Source organism: Mugil cephalus, chromosome 1 (assembly GCF_022458985.1).
Source record: "Mugil cephalus isolate CIBA_MC_2020 chromosome 1, CIBA_Mcephalus_1.1, whole genome shotgun sequence".
Classification (NCBI taxonomy): domain Eukaryota; kingdom Metazoa; phylum Chordata; class Actinopteri; order Mugiliformes; family Mugilidae; genus Mugil; species Mugil cephalus.
This window is the reverse complement of record NC_061770.1, coordinates 21,558,995-21,585,897: the sequence shown is the minus strand read 5'-3', so window position 1 is coordinate 21,585,897 and position 26,903 is coordinate 21,558,995. Positions and strand designations below refer to the sequence as shown.

At 42.8% G+C, this 26,903-nt stretch overlaps 4 protein-coding genes across 5 annotated transcripts; 3 read left to right on the top strand and 1 right to left on the bottom strand.

Moving 5' to 3' along the window:
- The first annotated feature begins 1,435 nt into the window (after positions 1-1,435).
- hyal3 (hyaluronidase 3) lies at positions 1,436-12,762 on the top strand. Its single transcript, XM_047611758.1, has 7 exons — positions 1,436-1,534; positions 8,890-9,174; positions 9,845-10,280; positions 11,136-11,283; positions 11,386-11,512; positions 11,597-11,686; positions 11,960-12,762. The coding sequence occupies exons 2-7, from the start codon at positions 8,917-8,919 to the stop codon at positions 12,239-12,241; spliced, it is 1,341 nt and encodes a 446-aa protein (XP_047467714.1). The 5' UTR covers positions 1,436-1,534; positions 8,890-8,916; the 3' UTR covers positions 12,242-12,762.
- LOC125019773 (N-alpha-acetyltransferase 80) lies at positions 2,590-8,310 on the top strand. The gene is made up of 3 exons (XM_047604755.1): positions 2,590-2,596; positions 3,461-3,560; positions 5,918-8,310. Exons 1-3 carry the CDS (start codon positions 2,590-2,592, stop codon positions 6,936-6,938), a joined length of 1,128 nt encoding a protein of 375 aa, XP_047460711.1. The 3' UTR covers positions 6,939-8,310.
- A 244-nt stretch (positions 12,763-13,006) lies between the features above and the next one.
- si:dkey-20d21.12 (uncharacterized protein LOC556245 homolog) lies at positions 13,007-15,485 on the bottom strand. 2 transcript variants are annotated; one of them, XM_047611745.1, is made up of 4 exons: positions 15,105-15,485; positions 13,854-14,030; positions 13,536-13,748; positions 13,007-13,385 (listed from the first exon to the last, which is right to left on the bottom strand). In XM_047611745.1, the coding sequence occupies exons 2-4, from the start codon at positions 13,987-13,989 to the stop codon at positions 13,249-13,251; spliced, it is 486 nt and encodes a 161-aa protein (XP_047467701.1). In that variant the 5' UTR covers positions 13,990-14,030; positions 15,105-15,485; the 3' UTR covers positions 13,007-13,248. The 2 variants fall into 2 exon arrangements, with proteins under 2 accessions (XP_047467701.1, XP_047467693.1); XM_047611737.1 differs by having other exon boundaries at positions 13,854-13,999; positions 15,105-15,476.
- Positions 15,486-16,829: 1,344 nt separating this feature from the next.
- On the top strand, positions 16,830-26,582 carry amt (aminomethyltransferase). Its single transcript, XM_047573561.1, has 9 exons — positions 16,830-17,083; positions 19,098-19,265; positions 20,050-20,130; positions 21,324-21,455; positions 21,542-21,620; positions 21,908-22,053; positions 23,992-24,172; positions 24,333-24,488; positions 25,336-26,582. Exons 1-9 carry the CDS (start codon positions 16,949-16,951, stop codon positions 25,509-25,511), a joined length of 1,254 nt encoding a protein of 417 aa, XP_047429517.1. The 5' UTR covers positions 16,830-16,948; the 3' UTR covers positions 25,512-26,582.
- The last annotated feature ends 321 nt before the right edge of the window (positions 26,583-26,903 follow it).

Genomic DNA, 26,903 nt, shown 5'->3' with positions numbered 1-26,903 from the left:
TGAACGTGATGATGAGTTCACAGTATTCAAATCCCTTCACAGATCTAAATTCAGGGATGCGATTGTCGTCATGAATGTGCAGCCACTTAATGATCCTATCGCGTCAACATGGACCAAACTCTAAATAATGTTTATTTTAGCACCTTACTGGATCTATTTTCACATGGCTGTGAAAATGCTGCAGATGGAACTCATGCCATCTGAAATACTACAGTATATTTATATTGTAGATTTCATAGACACTGAGATTGTATTAGCTATTTTATATTTTATTTATATATATACACACACACATATATATATATACATATATATTAAATATTGTTACTTATTTTTACTATCATTACAAAACTGATATAGTGTCTACAGTTTATAGTTATATAGTAATTTTGTATTTTATTGCCAGATTCGTTTTAACTAATTCTGCAGTGACAGTAGGTGGTATTTTCTATGTGATACCACTCCCAGCCGCAGGGGGCAGACATATCAGCAGGTGACTGCGTCAGCGCTTCCTGCCGTCACACACACACAAAATAGTGATGGGTAGTTCGACTCTTTTCTGGAAACCAACTCTTTTGCCACGGCTCCCAAACGGCTCTTTTTTAGTATAGTTTACAGCACGTACATGTGTTGTGTGTTGATAGGGCCTCGATGCTTTTATGAAAATAATTGTCTCATTTTGTGCAGTTATCCTGTTCTGTCGTTGTCACTGAGAAAAATTAGATGCCTCAGTTCTGCTTCACTTTCAACACTGGCAACTTAAACGGTGGAAATTTGGCCGAAAATGACTCATACAAATGTTTGTGTTTCTGAACATCCTCAATTAACCTTTCCTCTATGTGTTTCATCTTTACTGATCCAAAACAAGTAGATAATTGCAGAGATGGAGAAGCAGCTGGAAATATTAAAGTGGAAACACGGGACCATCAGACTCTATGCCATTGGAGGCCAATAGGAATAATGAACTTAAAGCGGACAATAAACACCAGACCCGATACCAACCTAGTATGAGTGTTTATATTTAAAACATAATACCAAAATTAAACATCAGAAAAACATTTTTTTTAAAGGAAAAAATCTTTTTAAATGCATTTATGGGGCCATTTTGGAGCATACTCTCCGCCATCTTTATTTTACATTACCCCTACGTCATCCGATGTGTTAGTTGGTTTGGTTCAGCAACTCCAGACGGAGATGGCAGAAATCAAAATAGAAATCAAAGTGGCAAAAATGTGTAGCCTTGGATAGAGGCGTGTTTGACCATTCGTAAAGTTTTGACCAGCTTTGTACTAAGAAAATAGTGGGGAGCCGACTCTCGCTGGATGGGAATCGGCTCTTCTGGCTCATTACCAACCATCGGCTCTTAGATCATGACACATCACTGGCTGACTGATCTGACTCTGGAGCGGATAACTCCAGACTGCTTTCACATGTTTTGACCGTGTAACCAGCTTCAATAACCGACTCCAGATCAGCTCCGAGGGTTTTTTCGCTCTCGGAGGAGGAGGGACGAGCAACGGAGGAGATTAAACATGTAGGTAACTATAGAGAGTGGCGAGACACGAATGAACGAACTTCGCGATGAACCAAGTTTGTTGCTATAGTTTGAAGTAACTTTGAAGTCGTGGTTGCTGCTAATGTCTAACCCGTGTCTCTGCGTGGAGCTAAGAGGAAGCAGCCTGGCTAACATGCTAACATGTGTAGCTTTACCTTACATGGAAGCGAAGAAGAAGAAGAAGCTTAGAAAGCAAGATATAGTTCAATTAAAATGAGAGATAAGTAAAAAATAAAAATGAAACAGAAACCTTAAAAACCCTGCATGCCATGCGCCACCTGCTAGCTGCTAAAAGCTTTATCACTACTGTAGTAAATCCTTAAGTTTTTTATTATTATTGCTCAATTAGAGAGAATATATGTCCCACTTTTATCGTCCAACCACCTTTTTTTCTCTTTTCTTTTTGCTTTGTATAAGTTATTTGGAGAAAATGAACTAGTCAGAAGAATACTAACAGGTTTACTGTATGTTAGCCACCGATCAGCCATAACATTATGACAGGTGGAGTGAATAACGCTCCTTATCTGGTTGTCCTGGCAGCAGGTGAATGTTTTGTCCTCTAAGTTGATGTTAGAATAAAATAATAATTATTGTTATTAATTGGAAACTGACAAGGACCAAGTTGTAGGGGATAGACTCAGAAAAAGCTCTTGGTCTGTCATGGTCAGTAGTAAGAGGTGAACCGGTGACAGGCTCATTGATGCACACGGGCAGAGAGGACCAGCTACTGTAGCTCAAAGCTGATGATAGAAAAGTGCTGCAAGCTGCTAGTGGAAGGAGATGGTCGGTCTATTTCTTTTACGTCTTGTGGATGGCCGGGTGCATGTGCGTCGCTTATTCGGGAAACTTATGACACCAGGATGGATTATGGAAAGAAGGCAAGCTGATAGAGGCGTGTGATGATTTGGGCAACGTTCAGCCTTACTTTGAAATTGTTGTAGACCCTGCATAGAACCTTTTATAGAAACATTATTCCCAGACGCCGGTGGTCACTTTCAGCAGGATAATGTGCCTTACCACCAAATATAAACGAGATGCAGGGTACACCAGGTCACTAATCTATCACAGGGCCAAAAAGAAACTTAAATAGGAAAATACTTACATTTTTAACCCCACTTAATTGTGCACTCAATGCTCTTATAATAAAAGGTCAGAGGTCAGGCTCTGACATGCACATGTAGGAATGTAGCAACAGCCTTATTAGGCCACGTCCACACGTACAAAAAAACATCTTTTGTTTTTCTCCAGTTTTCCTTGAAGTCGTTTAGGGAATTTCTCTCTAAAGACGGATCCACTACAAAACTGCATGTGGTTCTAGAAACGCTGCAGTACATTTCCCAGGCCAATGCGTGGGCCCGTTTCTGCTGCAGAACTCGGCATATACGTACAGTCCGTCTGGATCACAGTCTGTAATCCTTTTTAGCTCATCATAGTGACGAAGCAGCAAAATATATTGGACGTAGCCATTCTAACAAGGATATCTGATGCAGCACCGTCACAAGCCTGGAGTCCACCACTGACTGGAGGTTGTTGGTGTTGGTGATGACATTATCCTGTTCATACCAGGCGTCCACACTAATGAAAAAAACTGCACAGGCTCCGTATTTGTCGTTTTCACCCTGGGACCTGGATTTAAAAGGGACCTCCATGTTAACCCAGTAGTGCTACAGACCACAGCCAGTTGAATCGACGGCTGTCTCAGTTATTGGAAATTAATGCTGAAGACCATTCATTTATTGCAGGACTGCTATATTAGGACTGTCTTGTCAGTGAATTCCTGCAGTAGATTACATAAAAATTAGATAATAACTTCAGCATTTCCTGCTTTTAGAAAAACAAACATAACCGGTAGAGTTGAAGTGTCATTCAAAGTGACACTTTTTACGTCTTCTGCGTAATTATCAGTCAACTCCCAGTTTCCTGTTGCAGGACAGAATGTGAAATTGCGTCGGGTTGTCAGTTCAGTGCCACACTCGGCCGTTTTCTCTTCAGCTTTTCTTTCTCGGTGAGTTAGCGCTATCATTATTTTTTCGTGGTTGTTTTTTCTTCAGTTGTGCAAAACTGATTTAATTTAAAATTAATCTCAGGTTGCATATTTTCCCTTAACATGGTAGGTTTTCTTTTTTTTTTTTTTTACATTTTCAGACACTACAAAAGAGAAGCTCCTCGACTTTAAGATGAACTTTAAACTGTTTCTTCCGCCTCTCAAAGTTGATTTTAAAGGCTAATAATGGCTTTGTGATGCTTCATGTGTGGAAAACACTGCGTAGATTGTCTTTGAGACACTTATTGGAAACTTAGTGATGTATGATGCCATTAAGTCTGCCAGCTTTTGACATTATGGTCTGTTAACGAGATATTTTATGAAGATATGAGACTGCAGTTTGAATCCATCAAGGTTTATACATTTAGAGAAATTGTAATATTCAAAATAGGCCTGAATTATTCCAACATCTCTAGTTTCAGTACACTTTATGGATTGATAATGAACTGCAGCTCAAGCTCAAGTGTGGGAAGATGTGTTAGATAATGACAACTTCCCCATTCAGAGTGATGACAGCACTAACACAGAGTTTACAATAAATGACCTGACACCTCAAGTAATTATTAAAATAAGTGACAGACAGTACTAAATCTAAATGATATTATCTGTTGGGGCATTTTCATTTTAATTGTGGAGAACTTTTTCCTCTTCGACTCAAACAGAGCTTAGTTGCACATAAAAAAAAACAGTCTTGAGAACCAGAACTGAAAAGTAGGATAATATAAAATTAAAAATCTAGTAAAATAAAATAGTGTAATTGTAAAAACAAAAATATAGCATAAGAACAAATGTACTAGAAACAGAATTATTTACATAGGAAGGATTAATAAGGTGCAATAATGTGCATTAACACAATGTTCTAAAGTCTTTGTAACATAGAATTATACTATTTAATCTTTTTTTTATTAATATTATTTTTATTATTAACAGATAATTTGTCAGATGCTGGAATTGAATATTTCTGTGCTGAAAAAACTTAAAACAGTGTGAAATAAAACATTGAGGATAGGTGAAATTTAATCTGTATGTTGAAGAGTCAGAACTTGTGTTATAAATGTGTTGTGTATCTTATTGCCGCAGTGTTTGGCTGCTTTCTGTTGTCGGGCCCACGTGAGCATCTGTCGCGTTGGCACCAGTTTCACTCCCGCCACTGGCTTTTCTGCTGATTCAGAAAGTTAAAAGGAAGTGTCTAATTTTTCGTCTTTGTGTCATCTGAAAAGCCGCCAACATTTCCATGACAGTGCATGAACCGGTAGCATGAGTATAAACCAAGCTTAACACAAGCTCTTTCTGTTTCCCCATCATAATGATGAATACAGACTACTGCCACCTGCTGGTGTGAAGTTTTATTTCCTTTCTGGCCATTGGCTTTAGTCTTTGTCGTGTGTTCAAGTGCAACATTTTCAAGGACGAGACAGGTTCAGACGTCACAGTCTGCGTTCACAGTCGGTTGTTCTTTAATGTCGTCTCGGTGCATGCAGACATTTAATGATCGGTTCGTTCTATGCAGCGTTTTGTGCTTTCTAGCGTTGCAGTTTTTAAACGGGCGATCTCAAACAGATGGGCCCTCCCCATATGAACTTAGTTCCTCTCAAGGTTTCTTCCTGTTAAAAGCGAGTTTCAGACTTTGGGTTGTGTAAAACCTCTTGATATATTTGCATTGAGTTGTTGATGGTAAATAAGTAAAACGAAGTCATCCAGGTTCATGGTGCTAAAACAAAGTCATCTGCACTTGTTGGGTTTTTTGAAGACGTTTCATAACCAGCAGCTTCTTCAGTTCTGGAGTTTAAGTTTTCTATTAAGATCATCTGTGACATGAAACTCACATGACTAGGGTCTGTTAATGACCAGATATTCACTAAGAATTGGACGTTTTTATCAGTTACGTGTAAATATTCAAGCATTCATGGATGGTTTGTGTTTTGCCATTTTCTGCTGAGCTCTTCTGACTCCTTTATCGCCTGGATTTAGATTTTGTCCAGTTGATTACAGAAACTGGAGATGCAGACAGTAAAGGTTAAAGTATAGACAGAGATTAGAAAGAGATCAGCAACTCTAGTTTTATCCTCCTGCATGTGTCTCATTTAACATTAGTGCTGAGGAGCTGTCAGGAGTCTGAATGCTTACATCCGGTCCACTCTGGTTTGGTTTTAAAGGCGACATGAACGTAACCGTGCATGTTTAAACACTAAGCCTGGTTGCCTCAAACTGCCTGTTGTGTAACAGAGACTCATGTTATCAGTATAACCGCAAAACTGAGGAACTGCTTGCTCTAAGAGTGCTCACATTAGACTGACTCAAACCCCTGATCACCACAGGTCTGAACCTATACCATCTTCAAAGTCCAAACTGGGGACCCACGATGAGCTGATTGTTGACCCACACTCCCTCTCAGCGTCAGACAGTCAGACGCAGAACTTTGAAAAGCTCTGCAGCATCTCAGCGTCCGACGGAGAGCTTGAGAAGACGGACTCTGAGGAACCAGAGAAGATCCGTGCCGTCCCGATTCACCGTCGCCCGGACCTGCTGGTTCCCTGCGCCGACCTGGTCAACTCTGAGTGGCAGAGGAGCCAGGCCGCCCGGGTTCACTCCCTCCAGAAGTCCTGCTCAGAGTTCCCCGTCTGCCTGGTCCTCCTGCAGGGCCACAGAGAGACGGAGAAGCTTCTGGGCCACGCCCGGCTTTCCCGGGTCGTGGGTCGCAGCAGCAGCCTGTTCGTCGAGTCGGTAGTCGTGTCCAGGGCGGAGCGAGGGAAGGGCTACGGCCGGACTCTGATGGCGGAGGTCGAGCGCTACGCCAAAAGCCGCGGGTCCAAGCGCCTCTGCCTGACCACCCACGACAAGCAGCACTTCTACGCCCACCTCGGCTACGTGCTGTCGACGCCGGTGCAGAACGCAGGCGCCATGACGGCGTTTGTTCCCATGGAAACGCTCCTGAGGTTCTCCAGAATGCCGAGTGAAGAGGCGAGCACACAAAGGCAAACAAAGATGGATGCTCGGGTACCACAAGAAAGCAGAGACTCGGGAGGTGCATGCGTTGAAGGTGCACCCCCACCTTCCTCCATACCTGCTCCTCCACCACCACCTCCTCCTCCTCCTCCTCCTTCATCCATCCCTGGTACTCCACCACCACCTCCTCCTCCTCCTCCTTCATCCATCCCTGGTCCTCCCCTACCACCTCCGCCCTCTATTCCTCCCCCACCACCTCCTACCTCCATTCCTCACGCTCCTCCTCCTCCTCAGTCTACAGGACAAGAACATCTTGTCGTTCAGACTCTGGATCAAACTCCCTACAGAGATGCCAAAGGAGTCCCCATCTATTGGATGCACAAGGACATTTGACGAACATGTTTCAAAGTGCAAACCTACAGTGCATGCATACATGGTGCACACAAAAGTTCAGAGACACAGAAGTGTGTTAGAAACCAAAGATCGTCCCATCTCTGCACAAATGACTGGTGTGTATTTGGAGTTTAAATAGGAACGTGTCTGAGTGTTGCCCGCCTGAAAATCACATGAGCAGAAACAAGGGCATCCGGCAACTTGTTGAGTTTTTTGATTTAAGATATTTCATCCAAGTAGCTTCTTAAACATAAGTGACTAGGTAGGCTACGTACCGACTACCTAGTTCAGCTTTCCCGATGAATGGTACTCGAACAGCCCATTAATGGACAGAGACTAAAGTCCCAAGATGAGAACGAAGGTGAAAATATTTGATGACAGGTTTTAAGACTGTGTTAATATGTCAGTCCATCTGTCCTGTACAGAAAGTGGTTTATCTAAAGGTAAACCGATTTCTCCAGACCTTCATCAGGTAACTATCTGGTTGTTGAGGAACCCTAGTAATCCTGGTGTTGAACACCACCCACAGATGTTCCCATTTAAATCCCAACTCTCCACCAGTGTCTTAGAAATTTAAGAAGTTACTTGGATGAAGTCCAGTTGCCCTTGTTTCAGCTTGTTTTTTGTTTTTGTTTGGACGTACCATGACCTGGACAACTGACAAATGCAGTCATATTTAGTTTGATTACATTTCTACAGATTATCAGACTCTCTGAAAACATGTAGAAGTATTTATCATGAGTGATGTTCCTCTTTGAACTGCGCAACCTAGTAGAATGGTACGTACAGTATATGTGCAGACCACTTTCCCATGAATCTCCTGAACATATAGATAATCAATCAATCAATGCACTGAAAATGAATACCTTGTATTGTGTCAAGCAAGATGCCTGAAGTATTTGAATATTTGGATTCTCGATGTTTACGGTTACAGAGAATGATCATTTTATCTAGAGTTAATTGAAGTGTTGTGTGGGAAAACCCACATCAGACACAATTACTGAAAGAGTTTTATATTTTAGAGGTTTGGATGGGATCAGGACTGCAAAGGGAAGAAAAATCATCGGTCTGTGGCAGCTAACGGGTTATCTAACAAGAAACATGTCATGATTATGAAAGCTTTTTTTGCTTACTCACCCTTTGCGACCATTTGACGTCCACACGGTTCAGTTCGGCTACATTAGTCATATTCTTTGTGCTGAAATCACAATCCAGGCTGTTTTTACCTGCTGCTATTAAACTATGTGACACTGGGATCTTAAACCACATATTCAGTTGTGCCTTACTGAAGTGAATGATTTTTGAATGATTTGTTACAGTTCTGAAAACAATGTTTGAACGATTGTGGAAATAAAAAGAATTTATTCAAATATTCCTGTTTCTGGGTTTTTTTGTTACGTTTTCTTATCAGGATTTTAAACATCAATCAGTACATGACTATTGTAATGCATGTGAATATTAAATTTGGTCTTGAATTTATATGGTGCTTTTCTACATTTTGGCACTCAGTGCAGTCACAGTGACACATCAGTGTCAAGCATGTGATCTGCTCATGCAGACTTTCCTGTTATAACAGGAACCTAGCCCAGTCTGCTCTAATTGGCTACAAACCTGGAGCTCGAAACCTGCAGTGCATAATCCTCAGGTTCTTGAAAGAAGATAGATATTAGCCCTGTGGTTCTAGCTCTAAGGCTGTGAAGTTTTCTACCTGAGGTGGATAAACAGTTTGCGTGCTAGGTGGTTGGAGTCCACCTTGATGCACCTGCTGAGATAAATGTCCTCCAGGGATGGGGGGGATGAAATGCTGCTGTAGGTTATTTTTTGGGGCAGATTTTATCAGTCATTGCAGCACCTTCCAGTCGGTCAAGCAGTTCCTATACTAGACAAAGATGGAAGATGTTAGTTAAAGATGTTAATAAATCTCACCGGACAATATCTCTCTTCATGTCAGGAAGGACACATCCAGGACTGAGCAGCCATGGAGCTGTCTCACCCCTCCCTCCTCTTCCTCCTCCTTCACTCCCCCCTCTTCTGCGCCCACCGGTCGCAGAACCGAGAAGCCTTCAGCCACACTCCCCTTCCTCCTGTGGCGGCAGCGGGTCCGATCCTGCAGGACCAGGCATTCGTTGTGGTGTGGAACATGCCCACGGCAAGATGTCAGAAACGTTACAACATCCACCTGGGCCTCAGGGACTTTGACATCTTGGAGAATCACAAGCAGCACTTCCAGGGACAGGTGAGGCGATGTCAGGTGGTCCAACGGTGTCATTTGATGGATTTGACACTTTGGATTTTAATTTTATTTCACGTGCATTTCAGTTTAGTTTCACAAACCTTTGGTTAGATTTGAAAAGTTATAAACCAGACTGGTGAGCATGTTGAATCAGGAGGATCCAGTACATGTACAACCACAACATTAAAACCACTGTCAGATACGAGTAAATAACAAATAATTGACCATCATGTGTCAATTCAATGTTCTGCTGGCAAACTTTTGAACCTGGCATTCGTGTAGAAGTTACTAAGACATGTAGACCAGACCAGGCACCCCCACCCCATAGCAATGACACCATCCTTGATGGTAGGATGCAGCCTGAGACACAAAAACAGTTTAGGAACAACTCAAAAAAACTTGAAAAACAGCACAAGGTGTTGACCTGGCCTCCAAATTTACTAGATCCCAAACTAATCAAGTATCTGTGAGATGATCCATAGGGTTAGGGTTTACCCAAAGGCCCCCACTAACAATTTTCTGTTACCAGACACCACAGGACACCCTCAGAAGGCCCATGCCCATTTTCTAATGAGTGTCAACTATTTTGGATGCACAAGGGAGACCTACACAATATCGACGGTATAATATAGTCAAAGCAACAAGCTATAAATCATTGTACCACCTTTTCCAGAAAATGACCATCTTCTACCGCGACCGGCTGGGGAAATATCCATACCTCTCCCGAGACGGCAGGAAGATGAACGGAGGAATCCCTCAGCTCGGCGACCTGGCCTCTCACCTCTCCCTGACGGTGACGCAGCTGTCCGCCGTGCTTAAGTCAAACTTCTCCGGTATGGCCGTCATCGACTGGGAGGAGTGGCGACCCCTGTGGGAGGAAAACTTCGGGGCCAAGATGAAGTACCGGAATCTGTCCACACTGCTGGTCAGGAAGGAGAGGCCGGATTTGAAACACGAGGCTGTGAAGTTACTGGCAAGACAACAGTTTGAGGAGAACGCTCAGAAGTTCATGAGGGAGACGCTGCTGTCGGCGGTCAAAGATCACCCCAAAGGATTCTGGGGATTTTACGGTTTCCCCTCCTGCTTTAATAAGAACAAGAGGAAGACAGGTAGAGCAAACACTGGTTGACGAGTCATGACACTACCCTCTTGTTGTTTTTATTGTAGCTCGTGCCTATGAAGGTTCTCATGGTACATCCATAAAACAAAGAGCAACTGGACTTGTTGGGTTTTTTGAAGACGTTTCACCACCTTCATCCAAGTAGCTTCTTCACTTCTAAATGAATGCTGGATGTTTTGTTAGGAACATCTTTGGGTGATAACAACCTGATGCTGTTTTTTCCCCAAACCATTAACGGCATGTGAAGGTTCTCAGTCAAAAACAATAAAGAAAGACAACTGTACTCATAGAGTTTCTTGAAGATATTTCACCAGTGGCTTTCTTTAGAGCTTCTGGATATTTATGCAATGACCAAAGACTCAAGTCTCAAGAAACCTTTTGGGGACAAAAAGCTGTAAACTGATGCCATGTTTTGATGCAGTTACAGGTTGTGAGTTTCAGGTAGATACAACCCACAGATGTTCCCATTTAATCACCAGCTCCCCCCCAGTCTTTTAAAAAGGCAGAAGCTACTTGGATAAAACATCTTCAACCCCTAAAATCCAGTTGACCTTGATTCAGATTTGTTTTTTTGTATTTGCACAATGTATGTTTTCAATGTGTTTACACTTTTTTACACTTTAAAATCTGCTGGTACTGAATTTATGTACTCCACCAGTAGACTTACTACAGTGCTCTTAGTTCCTGCAGTGCAGACATATAAAAAGGGGGTTTACTATTGCCGACATTGGTAGAAGCTCAAGGACTTGACACGTTTCACTAATGCAAATGCTCAAAAGTAAAATGAAAGTGTTTTGTAACTCATGGGAAATACTGACCCGTGTGGTTTACTGTGTGTGATCAGATGTAACCTACACCGGACGTTGCCACAGAGGCACCAGACACCAGAATGACCGTCTGTCCTGGCTCTGGACTCAGTCCACCGCTCTCTACCCCAGCATCTACCTGCCGCAGAGGCTCGCAGGGTCTACAGATGCAGCTCTGATGGTCAGGTACAGAAAAATTACACCGCCTCTGTCATGGAAACACATCCTGACGCCTCCTTCATGAAGCCGTTGTTCATCCGGCTAAACTATTCCATCTTCTCCTCTCAGACACAGACTGCTGGAGAGTTTGAGGGTGGCATCGCTTTGGCGCCATGGAAACGAAGCCAACCACGCCACCCCTGTCCTTGCCTACGCCAGGCTAGCATTCACGCACTCGCTCAACTTTCTCAATAAGGTCATAAACGCATTCGTGAACATTTATCAGCGACCTTCTAGCATGAAAAATCCAAACATGTGACAAACCTGTGTGTATGTGCAGACAGACTTGGAGCACACACTTGGCGAGAGTGCATCACTGGGAGCAGCTGGAGTCGTGCTGTGGGGGGAAATGAAATTCGCCAAATCCAAGGTAGTGTATATTGATCAGGCATAACATTAAAACCGCCGACAGGGGAGGTGAATAATATTGACAATTTTGTGGAAACTTGGCAAACCTGGCATTCATTCATGTGGATGCTACTTAGACATGTAGCACCCACCTAGACCAGACCAGACAACAATACCCCAAAGCAATGACACTCCTTAAGGGACCTGGTCTCCCAGTTCACTACATCCCAAACTGGTCAAGTACAGTATGTATAAGAAAAAGTCTGTAACCATCTTCTCTTCTCCAACCCTCCAGCAACAGTGCATCCACCTCAGAGACTACATCCACAACGTCTTGGGTCCCTACGTGCAGGCGCTGAGGTCTGAAGTGCAGCGCTGCAGCCTCCAGCTTTGCAGCGGTAACGGACGCTGCGTCCGGCGACGCCCGAGCTCCGGTCACAGGTTTTCTTCGGCGTCCGCGAGCGCCTCCGGCCCTCACGACGCCGACGTCCTCCAGCGTTTACGCAAACACTTCAAGTGTCAGTGCTACCCACGCTGGACTGGGCGGAAGTGTCAAGAGAAGGTCGAGGAGAGATGAATGACACTCTCGTCCACACATACACGGCCGATATAGATTCACATATTAACCACCTGAGACCTGAGCATTTGTTTTTTAGTGCATTATTAATTTCTCCATTTCTCTTTATTTGGGATTAGTAGCACCTTTGAACAGGAAGTACTTTGGAAAAAAGTATGTCCTCATGTGTGGACACAGGGATTATTTCACTTGATACTAAAATAATACCTCAGTATTTTATCCTATTGTATTTTATTGTATTCAAATACCGGACTGCTATGACGTCCTAATTTCCCTTCCGGGATGAATTAAGTAATCTGTCTGTCTGTCTGTAATCACCGATATGTAACAAAATATAAATTTTCATGTCTGAACATTGCTGTGCAAAGACAGAATTGCAAACAATGAAGTCCCAATGTCCTCAAACGAGTACTTCCTAATTAGTGAAGTTATAGCTCGTTACTACTGATAGAATTTGCACGTCAGATTAAACTGAAAAGGTTAATAAGCATAAATAAACAAGTTTCAACTGTAAATTTTGATGAGGTTTTGTACCGTGTCCAGTTTTGTGATGTGATCGGCTGCAGAATTAATCGGCTGAAATGACCGCTATCATGTTTTTACACCGACTAGTATCTAGTTAAGAGGATAAAAGTCTAAATGAAGCAGAATAAGCTGCCACACACCTAAAACTTAGTGTCCCCATATGAGGACGCAGGGTCTCAGGGGGTTAACAAACATGTCTTTGGACTGTGGGAGGAAGAAAAAATGATCGACGGCACAATGTTGAAACAGGCGGTTTAAAGTTTGTCACATAAATCCAGTTTGTGAGACGACAGCAAAATAAACATAGTGTCAAGACATTAGTCGGTGCATTAATTGTGAATGAACAGCACAGCAACTACGTACTATGGAGGCAGGACACAGTGAGAAGCCTTGAAACACATTCACAGAACATGTTGCCACATGTTTCACAATTAAACTAATAAACTCGCGTGCGCGCAACAGTTTCTCTACGCGTATCTTCCTCATGTCTGTGCTCTCATGGCTGTCAGGTTGAGTCTCAGAGCCTGGAGTTCCTGGAGGAGCAGGGTCAGCTCTGTGGCTGCAGCCTCCTTCTCCCTCACCGCCTCGGTCAGCATCCGGATCGCTCCACCCTGCTGGACTGGAGGAGGAACAGCCACTTCAGCGGTGCAAAAAAATGATCATTTTGTTTTTGGAGGTAATAATCCTCCTCTGATAATTACTTAGCAATTAGAATAAGACAAAAAAGAGAGAAACAGGAACCTCATTCATGCAAAGAAAATCCAGATACCTAAAAAGTAGAAGATGAGCAACACCGTCAGCAGGAGCAGAGTGATAATGGCGCAGCCCATGGCGTAAGCTCGTGATGAACTTGGCGTCAGCATGTCCTGCAGGCGACTCTGCCATGTGACCGGATGGCCCCTTTGATTGACAGCTGTCCTGTCGCAGGTGAAGAGGTTCCCGTTCGGGGACGGCGTGTACGCAGGCCGAGGAGGCCTCGTCCCTGGAATCACAGAGGCTGTTCACACTTGGAAGGTGTATGTGTGTGTGTTTCTGGTTAAGTTAACATGCTGTGTGTGTGTGTGTGTGTGTGTGTGTGTGTGTGTACCTTTGTGGCTGTGCTCGGCGTGCGTTCGGTGCAGGTCGTTGATGGAGTCCACAGAGTGGAGCTCGATCTCTGTGAGGTCTCTGTCGCTGACTCTGTAGAACTGAGGAGTGGTCTGGGAGGACGGAGGTCGCGACATGTCCCCTCAACTTGAAGGAGAATGAAGGAGAGAAAAGACGCCTAAAGATGACGTTAGGTTTTATGAGCTATCAATAGTCTGTAATAGTGTGTAGTATAATATAATAGATGTATTAAGATAAGATAAGACTTTGTTTCTTGCTGTACTTCCCATGTTTCCATCCTTTCATTACTTGATTGATTTCTACTTGTGGTTCATGCCCTCACTAGTTCACTAGTGCCACCTTTTTTGTGTGTGTCAGTGTGTATATTCACCGATCTGCCACAACATTATGACCACTGACATGAGAAATGAATAACTTTGACCATCTTGTGACAATTCAGTTCTGCTGGGAAACTTTTGGACCTGGTATTCATCCATGTGGATGTTACTTAGACATGTAGCACCCACCTAGACCGGACCAGGCACCCCCACCTCCTCCCCCCAACCCCATAGCACTGACACTCCTTGATGGCGGCAGGATGCAGCCTGACAGACACACAAAAACAGTTTAGGTAGAAAAACATGAAGAACAGCAGAAGGCGTTGACCTGGCCTCCAAATTCACTAGATCACTGGTCAAGTATCTGTGGGACCCAACAACCCAACAACATCCTATTGATCAGACACCACATGACACCCTCAGAAGGCCGATGTCCATTCTCTGATGAGTCCCAGCTGTTTGGGAGGCACAAAGGAGACCCGCACAATATTGAGAACGTGGTCATAATATTATCCCTGATCAGTGTGTATGTAGACTTGTCAGCTGTGCAAAATAAAAAAATGAATTTGAAGATTAATGTGGCAGTGATTCGCATAATAAAAAGATAACGAATGGAAATGGAGGTGCTGATAGATGCACAGAAGCTTGTATCGGAAAACGGCCCCGGTCGGCCTCAAGACCAGTCACAGAGGTCGTATAGATAGCCAATTTATCAGAGCTAATATTAGAGCCGCTAGTTAACGCTGTAAAGGCACAATGCCGCTGGAATTTGAATGGAGGGCCAAAGGACAGGACAGGTTCCTGTCTAATGAATGACTAACAGAATGAATGGACAGATTACTTTCTGCCTACCAGCACAAACTAGAGATGAGCTTTATTGTATAAAAGCTGAAATGGATTCTGTTGACTCCTACCTTCTGTCACCATGGAATGGAGGACTTTTATCTTTCTGCTTCTTTCTTCTTCTTCTTCACCCAATTTCCAAAACGTGTGTTTGCCCCCACGAAGAGCAGCAGTGAATTCAATTAAATATCCACACGGTGAAAAGATAAACCCATCTAATCCTCTCCAGCAGTGAATGTGCAACTCCAGTGAAGTCCTTGACGTCTACAAAGCAAAGACAGAGCCCAGCTTCAGCCTGAGGATCCTACTCCCAGTGGACGCTCCGCCGCCAAGCCTCTCCGACTACTAACTATGTTTGTGTGCTCTGATTTAGCCCCCCCACAGCTGTCCTGAAGGAGAGCTGGAGGCATGGAAAGAGGGAGAGAGGATGTGTGTCCAGCCCTGTTACCCCCTCCACCCTACAAAAACATGCACACGCCAAACCTCGCAGGCCCTCAAAGTCTAAAATAGCTGCAGAGACACGGGGTTATTATTAGTCGCTCCGGCCGAACGATGACTCAATGAGCTCGGTGGGGTACGCAGGGATACCGTGCGCACGGATACAAACTAGGTGACAAACATCACTGTCATGTGTCGTGAAAGTTTATCTTAGCAGAAACTCCTCTGAAAGCCAAAATGGGAAATGGAAGAGTGGTGGTCCCCAAAGACGTTACTCTTATGGAAGATATTATTGTTGTTATTATTATTATTATTCAGTTTTTAACCTTTTTGGTCAAGCACACTAGTAATCCAGCTGAACAGAGTTACACCATAACATTATGACCACCTTCCTAAACAGTTGAGACTCATCAGAATATGGACACAGGCCTTCTGAGGCTGTCATGTGGTGTCTGGCAACAGGATGGGGGGTTGAGGGGAGGGGCCTCTGTGGATCATCACACAGACACTTGACCAGTTTTGGATCTAGTGAATTTGGAGGCCAGGTCAACACCAACACATGCATCCTGCTGGGGATGGCTACTGCCATCAGAGAGTAACACTGCTAGTGATCTAATCTGAGTACTTTTTTTTCCAGTAAGGTCTTACTTTTTCCAAACCAGTAATTAGATTAAAGTTACTTATCTGAGTTTCTATGCCTTACTATTTTTCCCATTTTATATTTTTCTTTCTTCATGCATCTCGGGGAGTGACGTCTTGAATGCGACAAGTCACGTCTTCAGCATGAGGACCACTAATGTGTAATAAGATGCAGCAATACAAATGTAAACAAACAAACAAAAAATAGACTTAAAAGTCTCTAAGTCGAGACTCTGCAAAAGCAAAACCAGTAAGTTGAAGTATGTTGAAGAGGAAATGCTGCATTTTTATTAAAAAAAAAACAAAAACATGTTACTTTTAAAATCAAGTAAAGTAACAAAGTTACCTTTTAAAGGAGTAATCACATTACGTTTTCAAGGTCGCCGTGGCATCACTGATTGCTATGGGGTGTCTGGTCTAAAAGGATGTTACATACCTAAGTAACATCCACCCGAATTAATACCAGATCCATAGGTTTACCAGCAGAACACTGAACTGGCACAAATGGTTAAGGTTATAACTTCTCCTGTCAGTGGTCATAATGTTGTGGCCGATGTTTAAATCAGTACTGAACCACCGCTTAATAAATGCATATATTTAAGGAAAAGTTAAAACTGTCTCACTCTAAGATTTCAGAGTTACAATAAAAGCGGACTCATCAACTACATTTCCCACAAGCCTTTGCTCCTTCCTTTACTCGCGGAGCTTCATGTGTTTTTGCCAGGAAAAGCAGGAATTCCAGAGAGTGGAGTCCAAAGAGTTTCCCGTGGAGTTGTCGGGAGCAGAGAGCGTGTGTGTGTGCGTGTGTGTGCGGGACTTCTGCGGGGACTAGGGTGGCATGATGTGGGCTCGGTTGACGGTCGGGGTTGGGGGATCGGGGCTCGGGCTGCGGGCTTGCAGAGACGGTTTGCTGCGGGTCACTGGAGCTGGATGTGAGGGGAAGAAGCAGCAGAGACGAGCTTCCAGTGCAGAGGTAAGAGGAGGGGGGGCTACGGAGACTCATGCAACTTCTCCTGGAATCCTCTTAGATTACACCTTTCTTAATTCTCTGAGCTGACATTATAATAGTCCCACAAAATACTCAACGTCTAATACTATCTGTGGCCCTCTGCTGTGCTGAGTTACACTTTCCCCGGGCCACTACATTAGGTGCACTCCTGAAAAGCCTCTAATAGAAGATTTCTGCACCAAATCCTTTTTTCATTAAGGTTCTGGTATTCAGCATTAGTTCCAAATAACAGAGAGAGCTGTTGATTCAGTTGGGTTTTCATTGCAGAGGCTGTGCGTTGTAGAACTGTTGAATTGTGTTGTGTTGCACTGACACAGGTTCCTATTATTTTGACACCCATTTATGCACCACAAAGTACATCCTCCAAAATGACCGTCCAGATGAATTACCACCTTTCTGCTGCTGTTTCAGCTAAAACTGAGAATAATAACAGTCATGATGGAGGATTTAGTGCAGGAGTGTAACATTATCAATGGCTGATGAGTGTATTTATGTGTGGCTCCAAAAAACCAAATCAAGATACCAATCACCAAAAATTCAGACCTGGTGAACTCATTACCAAACCGTTTACGCGCCCAAATGTGTCATGCAGCGAAGTCACTTTTCCTGTCTGTTTCTTTTCTGATCACGTCTGAACATGAAGTGAACGTTAGCGTACTCACGAATGAGGATTTAGTGCAGCACGGTACATTATGAAGTGGCAGATAAGTGTATAGAGCTTTGCTATCAAGCATGTGAGCAGATATGTGCCACATTTAGTATTTTTCCACGCCCTGTTGGCGGTCCTGCACATTACACAGCAGCCATGCAGGCATAACGTGCATCTGTCCCTGCAGACTGTCGAGGTCTCTGCTTGCCTCACTTCACCCCGCTGCACGGGGTGATTTTATTAAAACCACGAGTGACTGACTCTTTAGCGCTTTCGGCCTTTGCTTGCTTGCTCACTTTCAAGCGTGAATGAAGTGACTTTCCATTCATTCCATCGTGCAGCTGTTGTCTAATGTCCTGTTCTGTAGTTGTTCATTACACTCGGAAAAAAACTGCCTATCTTCTGGTCATTCAAGCTAATGGCTGACTTTGGACTTAAACTGACACAATCTGTCCCACAATGCACTGTAGTTGCCGCTGCGCTGATAAGCCCCCTCCGCTGGCTGGTTCAAAGGTCAGAAGTTACAGCAGAATGGACAGAGAGTGAAAAGACTATCATGCAGTTATCGAGGATGTTTTATTATGTGGAACACGGAGTAATTACCCAATCTTCTTCTGATTTGTTTCCATGGGAACAGTATGTTCCACTTTGGGGTAATGGGAAACCTTATGGTGCAGATTATTTATTTTTCCTCCAGTAGCTGGATTGTTGGTATTACATTCAGTTCACTGAAAAAACAAAGTCTTAATTGAAGAGCGAAGAGAGTTTATTGGTAGATAGGCTGTCAGAGAAATGGATGAAGAGATAAGATGGGACAAAAGGTATGGGATAAAAAGGAGTCGAGGGGATGAGATGAAAAGGATCGAGAGGATGGGATGCAAAGGGGCCAAGGGGATGGGACAAAAAAGGATGAAAAAGGGGTGAGAGGATGAGATAAAAAAGAGATGGAAAGGGGTCGAGGGTATGTAATGAAAAGGATCGAGAGAATGGGATAAAACAGGATGAAAAGTGGTCGAGGGGGTGGGATGAAAAGGATCAAGAGGTTTGTACAAAAAGGGATGAAAAAGAATGGAGGAGATGGGATAAAAAGGATGAAAAGGGTCAAAGGGGAGGAAAGGAAAAGGGGTCGAGGGGGTAGTATAATAAGATGTTGAGGGGATGGGATGATAAGAGATTAAAGGGTTGAGGGGGTTGAATGGGGTGGAGTGTATGGGATGAAATTTTAAACATGGTATGAGTCCCAATCTTGATGCCACAAAGATCCTTAAACAACATCTTTCTTGTTGCTGTTACTCTGTACACCCAGTGCTGTGGTCTGTGTTTCCTCAGGCCTCCTTGAGGAAGACTCCGCTCTTTGACTTCCACAGGGGACATGGGGGGAAGATGGTGGAGTTTGCCGGCTGGAGCATGCCTGTCCAGTACAAAGAGAGTCACATCGCCTCACACATGCACACCAGAGAGCACTGCTCCATCTTCGACGTCAGCCACATGCTGCAGGTGAGGCGCTATACAAATGCACGAGCATATGGACTTACGTTATGACATCCACCGATCAGCCACAACATTATAACCACTAATGATCTCTTCACGATGTTAATGTTCTTCTTGGAAACCTGGATCCCGTATTTTATGGATGTTACCTTGATACCTAGCACCACTGAACATTGTAGAAGCTCAAGAACAACTCCGCGCCAACAGCCATATGTAACAGAAAACACAATTCATCAGACCAGGCTACCTCCTTCTATTGCTCCACGGTCCAGTTCTGATGCTCACATGTCCATTGTAGGAGCTTTCAAGAGTGGACGGGGGTGAGCGTGGACACCCTGAATCAGCATTCAGCAGTTACAGAGGCTCATCTGTTTGATTGGACCACACAAGCTTTCCTTCTTTCTCCCATCATGCATCAACGAGTCTTTGCCATCCATGACCATGATCCTGTCCCTGTTTTCACCTCTTTTCCTTCCTTAGTCCACTTAGTCTACTTTGGTACACACTCTTTTTACACGAGAACTGCAAGTTTGGAGATGCTCTGACACTCAGTCATCTAGCCATCACAGTTTGCCCCTTGTCTCTCAAAGTCTTGCACTTGTATTCATGGTGCTAGCATCAAATTTGAGGACAAATTGTTTACCTGGAACTTATTTCATCCCACTTCACTGACACGTGTCCCAATAACCCGACCATCAGTGTTATTCACTTGGTCGGAATGTTATGGCGTGTTTGATAGATTTGACTATACTTATATATATGTATATTCTTTTTGTTTTTCTTCTGACAGACCAAAGTTCATGGCAGAGACAGGGTGAAGTTCATGGAGTCTCTGGTGGTCGCGGATATCGCAGAACTCAAGGACAACCAGGTAGATGAAGCTTTCAACTTTACTTTGTCCACTGAGGGCCATTGTTTTTTCTTAGAGATAGGTCCATATTTAGTTTTGGTACACTAGTGAAAACAAGTCCATTCTAATAGAACAGTCCTGCACTAAATCTTATCTTCATGAAGGTCGTGGTATCCACCATTAGTTGTGTTTTCGTTGTGTAGGCTGTGGTTTGTACTATTATTCAGTTGTATTGTGTTGTGCCGACACATATTCCTCTTATTTTGATGACCCTTTTTAGTATTTTCTGCTGCTTTAGGACTGTTGCATGTTACAACCAGAGCAGTGGGAGTAAAACAAGTCCAATGTCTCAGTCAGAGAAATACAACTTCAGTCACACCGCCAAAGCTCTCTGGAGCTAAAAGCCTGACATATTGCAAACATTAGTGCCCTCTAGAGCTCCATGCTGGCTTAGTTCTCAGATCCAGGAATATCTTCAATGTGGTTTTCAATCCATCACTCCAAAATTGCCAAAATGAGTCCCATTATTACTATTCTCTTATTCTACTCTTTTATTCTACTGTTATACTATTCTCAGTTTGAAGCCAGCCAGGTAGAGACAGAAAAAAGAGAAGGGAGGAGGAAGAGGAACCGATAAAGCAAAGGGTACATGATTCATGGGACACGGATAATGGATAAAATAACTAGTAAAGCCATGTAGTCAAAGTATTCGTAAGTAAATTTGATATCATAATAGCATGAGTGGGTATATGGTGAAAGAGGGGAAGTGTAGAGGTTAGGATCGGTCGTTGTCGGATGTCTCCCAGAAGCTTAGCAGTATTACAGCAGTTTGCTAACTGGCTGAAACCAAACCCCAAACATTGCGCTAACACCAACTCAGGACCTGGAGTCTCATTAGGCAGACAACAACCTATGTGTTACACCTGGGGATCTGTTTACAGCTTCCATGTAGTGTCAAGTCAAGAACCCAAATTTAATGGGAAACTACTTGAGATCTGCACTAGTGACACACAACTCCCAGATAATTAAAAACTAAGATAATGAACCCTGTGAATCGAGGTGAATCAAGTCACCATCTCTGTTTTATTACTCTCCTTAGGCCCAACTTCCTCATATGGGGACATTATATTTTAGGTATTTTAGATACTACGTTTACGCATGAGGATACCCTCCCAGTCCGACCGTGTCATCCTGTCTCCTCCCTCACCTCTTAGGGTAGCTTGTCCCTCTTCACCAATGAGAAAGGAGGAATCATGGACGACCTCATAGTGACAAAGACAGACCAGGGCTACCTCTACGTCGTCTCCAACGCTGGCTGTGCCGACAAGGACTCAGCTCATATGAAGGTGACCACAAAAGAGTTCTATGTGGCCTGACAGAAGAGGCCTGGAGTTGGTCAGAAAGTATTTGATATGTGTGTGTGTGTTTTTAGGCTAAACTGGCAGAGTTCAAAGCTGCAGGTTTCGATGTGGATCTGGAGTTCCTTGATGAAGCGCTGATTGCCCTTCAAGGTAAAGTATCCCATAGGCCTCCTGTTCACTTTGTCCTCTTTGCTTTGCTCATATTTAGGTTGTTGATATGCTTCTAGAGGTCTGCTTTTTAGACAAGTAGAGCTAGGTGTCATCAACGTAGGAGAGTCTCCCTTTCTTCTTTTATTCCTCTGTATCACTTCTATTGGTTCATTGACTCAGATTTTTGGGGCATTTTATTTCACTCTCTACCACTCGTATCCTTTGTTAAATGACACTTGACCTTCTCTGTCAGCATGTAAATGTGTCAGCCCGCCCCGTGTCTCCAGGTCCCACCATGTCCCGGGTGCTCCAGGGGGGGCTGAAGGAGAACCTCAGCAAGCTGACCTTCATGACCTCCACCCTGGCCACTGTGTTTGGTATTCCTGACTGCAGGATCACTCGCTGCGGATACACCGGAGAGGACGGGGTGGAGGTGAGCGTTTACTGGTCGCAGATTTGTTTTTTTCTGTCCCTTTTCAAATAGAAAAGTATTAATGCTACCCATGAGATTTTTTTTCTTCATCATGCCCTTCAAGAAAAAGTCAAAATATGTAGAGAAGAAAAGTCGACATTTTGAGACTGAAACAACCAGCGCAGTGCAGGCAGTTAGACTTTGGACTGCAGAAGAGTATTAGGGCCTCCACTATTTATTTATTTATTTATTTATTTATACTTACTGCTATTAACTGGTATTTTAGTTTTCACGAATGAGATCACCTCTTCCAACGTGTCGTTTATCCTTCGAAACAGTCGCAGTTTTCGAGTTTGTATTTCATTTTACTAAAGCCGAGTCCGAAGTATAGCTTCACCACTTCATCTGACTGCTTGCATGGGATTTTGTAGAAGCAGTCACATGCGCTGCTTGTTATAATCGCAAAAAGGTCAATTCTTTTTCCTTGATATTGTATTTCAACTTTATTCTAAATATTGTATTTTGACTTTTTTTTTCAACATTATATTTCAACTTTATTCTAGATATTGTTTTTCGACTAGATAGTCTTCCGTACATCCCATCCCCTCAAACCTTTTCATCCATACCCTTCAACCCATCTTTCTGTATGTGTGCTGGACATAGTGTCCAGGAGCAAGATAAGACTAGTGGTTTTGTGGCATTGTGGTCTCACATATACTATGGATGCTACGAGCTAATGCTAATGTCTGCGTACCAGTAATTACAGTGCTGTCATGCTTATGTTTGGCAGACCTGAAGTCCACAGTGTTTCCCATCTGGTGGAATCTCGTTGCAGGCATTCGGTTTTGCACAAATAAAAAGATTTGACGTGATGATAGTACAAACACATGAATTTGTTAAAAGTCACCCTGAACACTCTTCTTTTTTGTTGTTACTGCTTCAACATGGTGATACACCTCTTAGTAACACTGTCACACAGGTCCAGATATTCAAGAAGCCTGCTAACCTGATTCAGGATGAATGCTTTACACCACTTTACGTGCCCACTGTGCTGGATGTGTGCGGAAAGCAGGATGGATGTGGGTGGGTGTCTCTCTGTCTAACAGAGGGATGGTGGGAGTTTGCTTTATCTTCTTTTCTTTTCACTCATTCCTTAACACTCATGTGAGTCATTTTGTTTTTACTGCATGAGCATCCAAGCAAAAATAATAATAAAAAAGGCTGTTTCTTCAACAAGCTAAGAAGTTAATGTGGCAATAGCATCTAAAAAGAGACAGACTGTACACTTGTTAGTGCATGTTTGATCAAAATCAAACAAATACACACAATCACCGATACAGAGCATCAGGGGTGTCACTAGGCTTTAAGGACAGGAGAGGCTTAGCCCCCAGGAGAGCACACGATGTGAGCGAACGTAACACGTAAGCACAAAATTTCAGCTACAGCTAACAAAGCTAACAAAGACTGATAAAGACTGATAATTTATGTATTGTTATCATTTGTAGTCATATTCTGGCCATTTTATATTGAATTTGTCAGCATTGTTTTGCAAAAAAATAATAATAATAATAATAAAACAACACCAGCCCCCCTAAAATAAGCCTAAGTGCAGAGCATAACACACGAGATTGCTGTGGGACTAAGTAGGTAAATAAACAAATATATAGTCCAAAAAAAGATACAAGATATTTAAAAAAAAAAAGTGGTTTTACACCCAGACTGAGAGTATCTGCGACCTGGAGGAAACGGCAATGCACCAAACCAACAGATTAAAGAAAATGTTAAAACCGATTCAATAAGACATGAGTAAAACATTCTCAAAAAAGTACAATCCGCGTTCGAACTGCGCAATCTACAAAGGAAGTACATCCTCTGGTTCGCCAGATGTGTTGAAATGCAGTTTTCAGATCATCATTATTGGATGGACACCGGTCTACAGCCTGTGTCTGTGTGTCCCAGATCTCTGTCCCTCGGTCCAAAGTGGTTGAGCTGACGGAGAAGCTGCTGACTAACGGTGAGGTGAAGATGGCCGGTCTGGGAGCCAGGGACAGTCTGCGGCTGGAGGCGGGGCTCTGTCTCTATGGCAACGATATAGATGAGACGACCACGCCCGTGGAGGCCACCCTCGTCTGGACCATAGGTGATTTTTAGTTATGAAGTGTTTTTGTATTAAGCTCTAATTTATCTGCCAGTGACAAAGAAATACTGAGGACTTTGTGAAGACGTTTCAGGACGTTGTTGTGTGCATCTGTGCTTTGATTCAGTCTGTTGACTCCACTGCTCTGCCTCCTGACGCACAGGAAAGCGCCGGCGCCAGGCCAAAGATTTCCCCGGCGCTGACATCATCGTACCTCAGATAAAAGCCAAGACCGCCAGGAAGAGAGTCGGCCTGGTGTCCACCGGACCCCCAGTCAGGCAGCACACACCCATCCTCAGCCCTGACGGGAAGGTCATAGGTCAGAGAACAAACTATTTCAATCAGCAGTGGTCCAACATCACCGGAATGAAATAATAAATAATCGCCAGTGGAGGAATGAAGGTTTAAGACATGAAGCACAATTAATTTATGGAATTTAAGTGACAGCACTGGCACAAAAGACCCTCTAATGAAATATTTTATACCTTGCTACCACATGTCGTGAGTGAAACAAGCAGTTAAAGCCACGTACCAGTGACATGGTGTAGAACGTGAACCCGTCTCTCCATCTTAACATACAATTTATATGTATTTGTGCATTTTAAGACATTAAAGGGATTATTTTATTCAAAAAAAGAGAGAGATGAGTTCAGTTATTGCCAGGGTTGTTGTGCGCCTTGGTGTCTCTTTTGATATTGCCAGTGACCCTTTTCAAACCCTACATGGTGTTAGTCTGGAAACCAGTCTGAAGTTCACCCTGCCCATAAAACCTAAGTGGAGGAATTTCAATCAGGCGTCCCTCCAGTCGGAATTAATTATCCCCGGTGGAGATCTGCCAGCTTTGTTTTTTATAAATGAAATGAGGCACTAAACATTACCTCAGTCCCATTATATTGACTGGAGACACTGAACAGATGGATTCTAATTTAAATTAGATTTGAATAAAATTTGAATAAAAAAATAAAAATAGTTTTTTTTGGCTTCTCTTTGTCCACTTTCAGGACTTGTGTGAAAATCTGATAATGTGAGGTTATTTTGCAGACATAAGCCGTAATACATGAATAAAAGGTAACACACAATACTGTGTGTTGCATATATATTAAATGTCAAGTGCAACACTTTCCTCATAGAGATCTCCTTCTTTCTTTGTTTTTATATATATATAGGTGAGGTGACCAGCGGCTGCCCCTCTCCCTGCCTGAAAAAGAACGTTGCCATGGGTTACGTGGACGCAGCATTCGCCAAGAACGGAACAGCCATCCAGGTGGAGGTCAGGAAGAAAGCAGTGCCCGCCACCGTCAGCAAGATGCCCTTTGTCCCCACCAATTACTACACTGGATAGGCCCGGATAAAACCAGGTGCTCTCCCAGTGGAGCATTCATCACTGCGTTTACCTTATTTACCAATGCTGCCCCCTGCTGTTCACCTCTGGCAGCGCAACATCAATAGAAGAACGCGATCCGACTTTTTGAAAATGGTTTTACACTGATGCATGTGCACATTAAATGTTTAAAGCTGTGTCACAGTGTACGTACAAAACGGAAAAAACATACGCTACAAACACCGTGCGGGATATTTTGAACCTTGCTGCTCCACATACAGCCTGTGCATTTAAGAAATGGTGTTGTGCGTTAACATGGTTTCACCTGTGAATGGATTTGTAGTGAATCAGCAGCAATGAACACATGACGTGTGAAATCAAAGCAGTATTGTTGAATGTATGCATCACTACAGCACGGCCCCTGGATGTTAACATGGTTCATGGACCAAGTCTTTCTTTTTCTACTTTGAAACATGATTTAATCTTTATTTGTAACAGGACCAAATACAAAAAAGAACAAAAAAATCAAAGCGGTTCTTTTGACGTTATGTCATCATTGTATTTGTTTTTTTGTTTTGTTTTTTTGTGGTCTCCTAATTTCCAAATAATAATGTCTCTGGACACAGCTTGACTAATGGATGACCAGCTTGTTGTCATTCCAATCCTGCACTGTGATAATGATAATTAACACAAACATATAGGCTCAGTTTTTTCGTCCTTTTATTTTTTTTTTAGTATTAATTTCCTTATTTTTTTTTATTTTTGTCTTGCTTAGTTTCGCTGCCTTTTCATAAAGTAATAATATATAGTTTACACCACATGCAGCACATTGAGTCTAACTTGAAAGAAGTGTAATAACTGTATTAAATTAGGATTTTGAATCAAAGTCTGCTATATGTGTAGAGCAACAATACTACTGATTTATATGTCGTCTACGAGGTACGCTGTGTGTGAGGACTTACTTAGCTGAAGGTTTATGTAAACTTTATAAATAACATTTTGTGTTTGATTTGACACTGTATGTTTTTAATAACGTAGTTTTTGTTTGACTTTTAACTGTGGCACTGAAATTAAAACACTGATTTTAAAATATGATCGTATACATCGTTTTTATTCAAGACATTCTTCAACCCATCATTCTGGTTAAATGTAACATTCAGACATCAGAAGGCCCACATAGGTGGAAAAAATAAGAACCAATATGCAGTCTCAATTTTTATTCAATTTATAAATCACATGGATGGATGGAACAATATCAAAAAATTCAGACAAAATTTAACTGATATTGTATTTTCTTACTACACACCTACGTAACAGGATTAAGGCCACCAAAAGAAACTTTTTTTCCAGAGTTCTTTGAACTTTAAAAAAAAAAAAAAAAAGAAAAGAAAAACTTTTGAAAAATTAAGATTT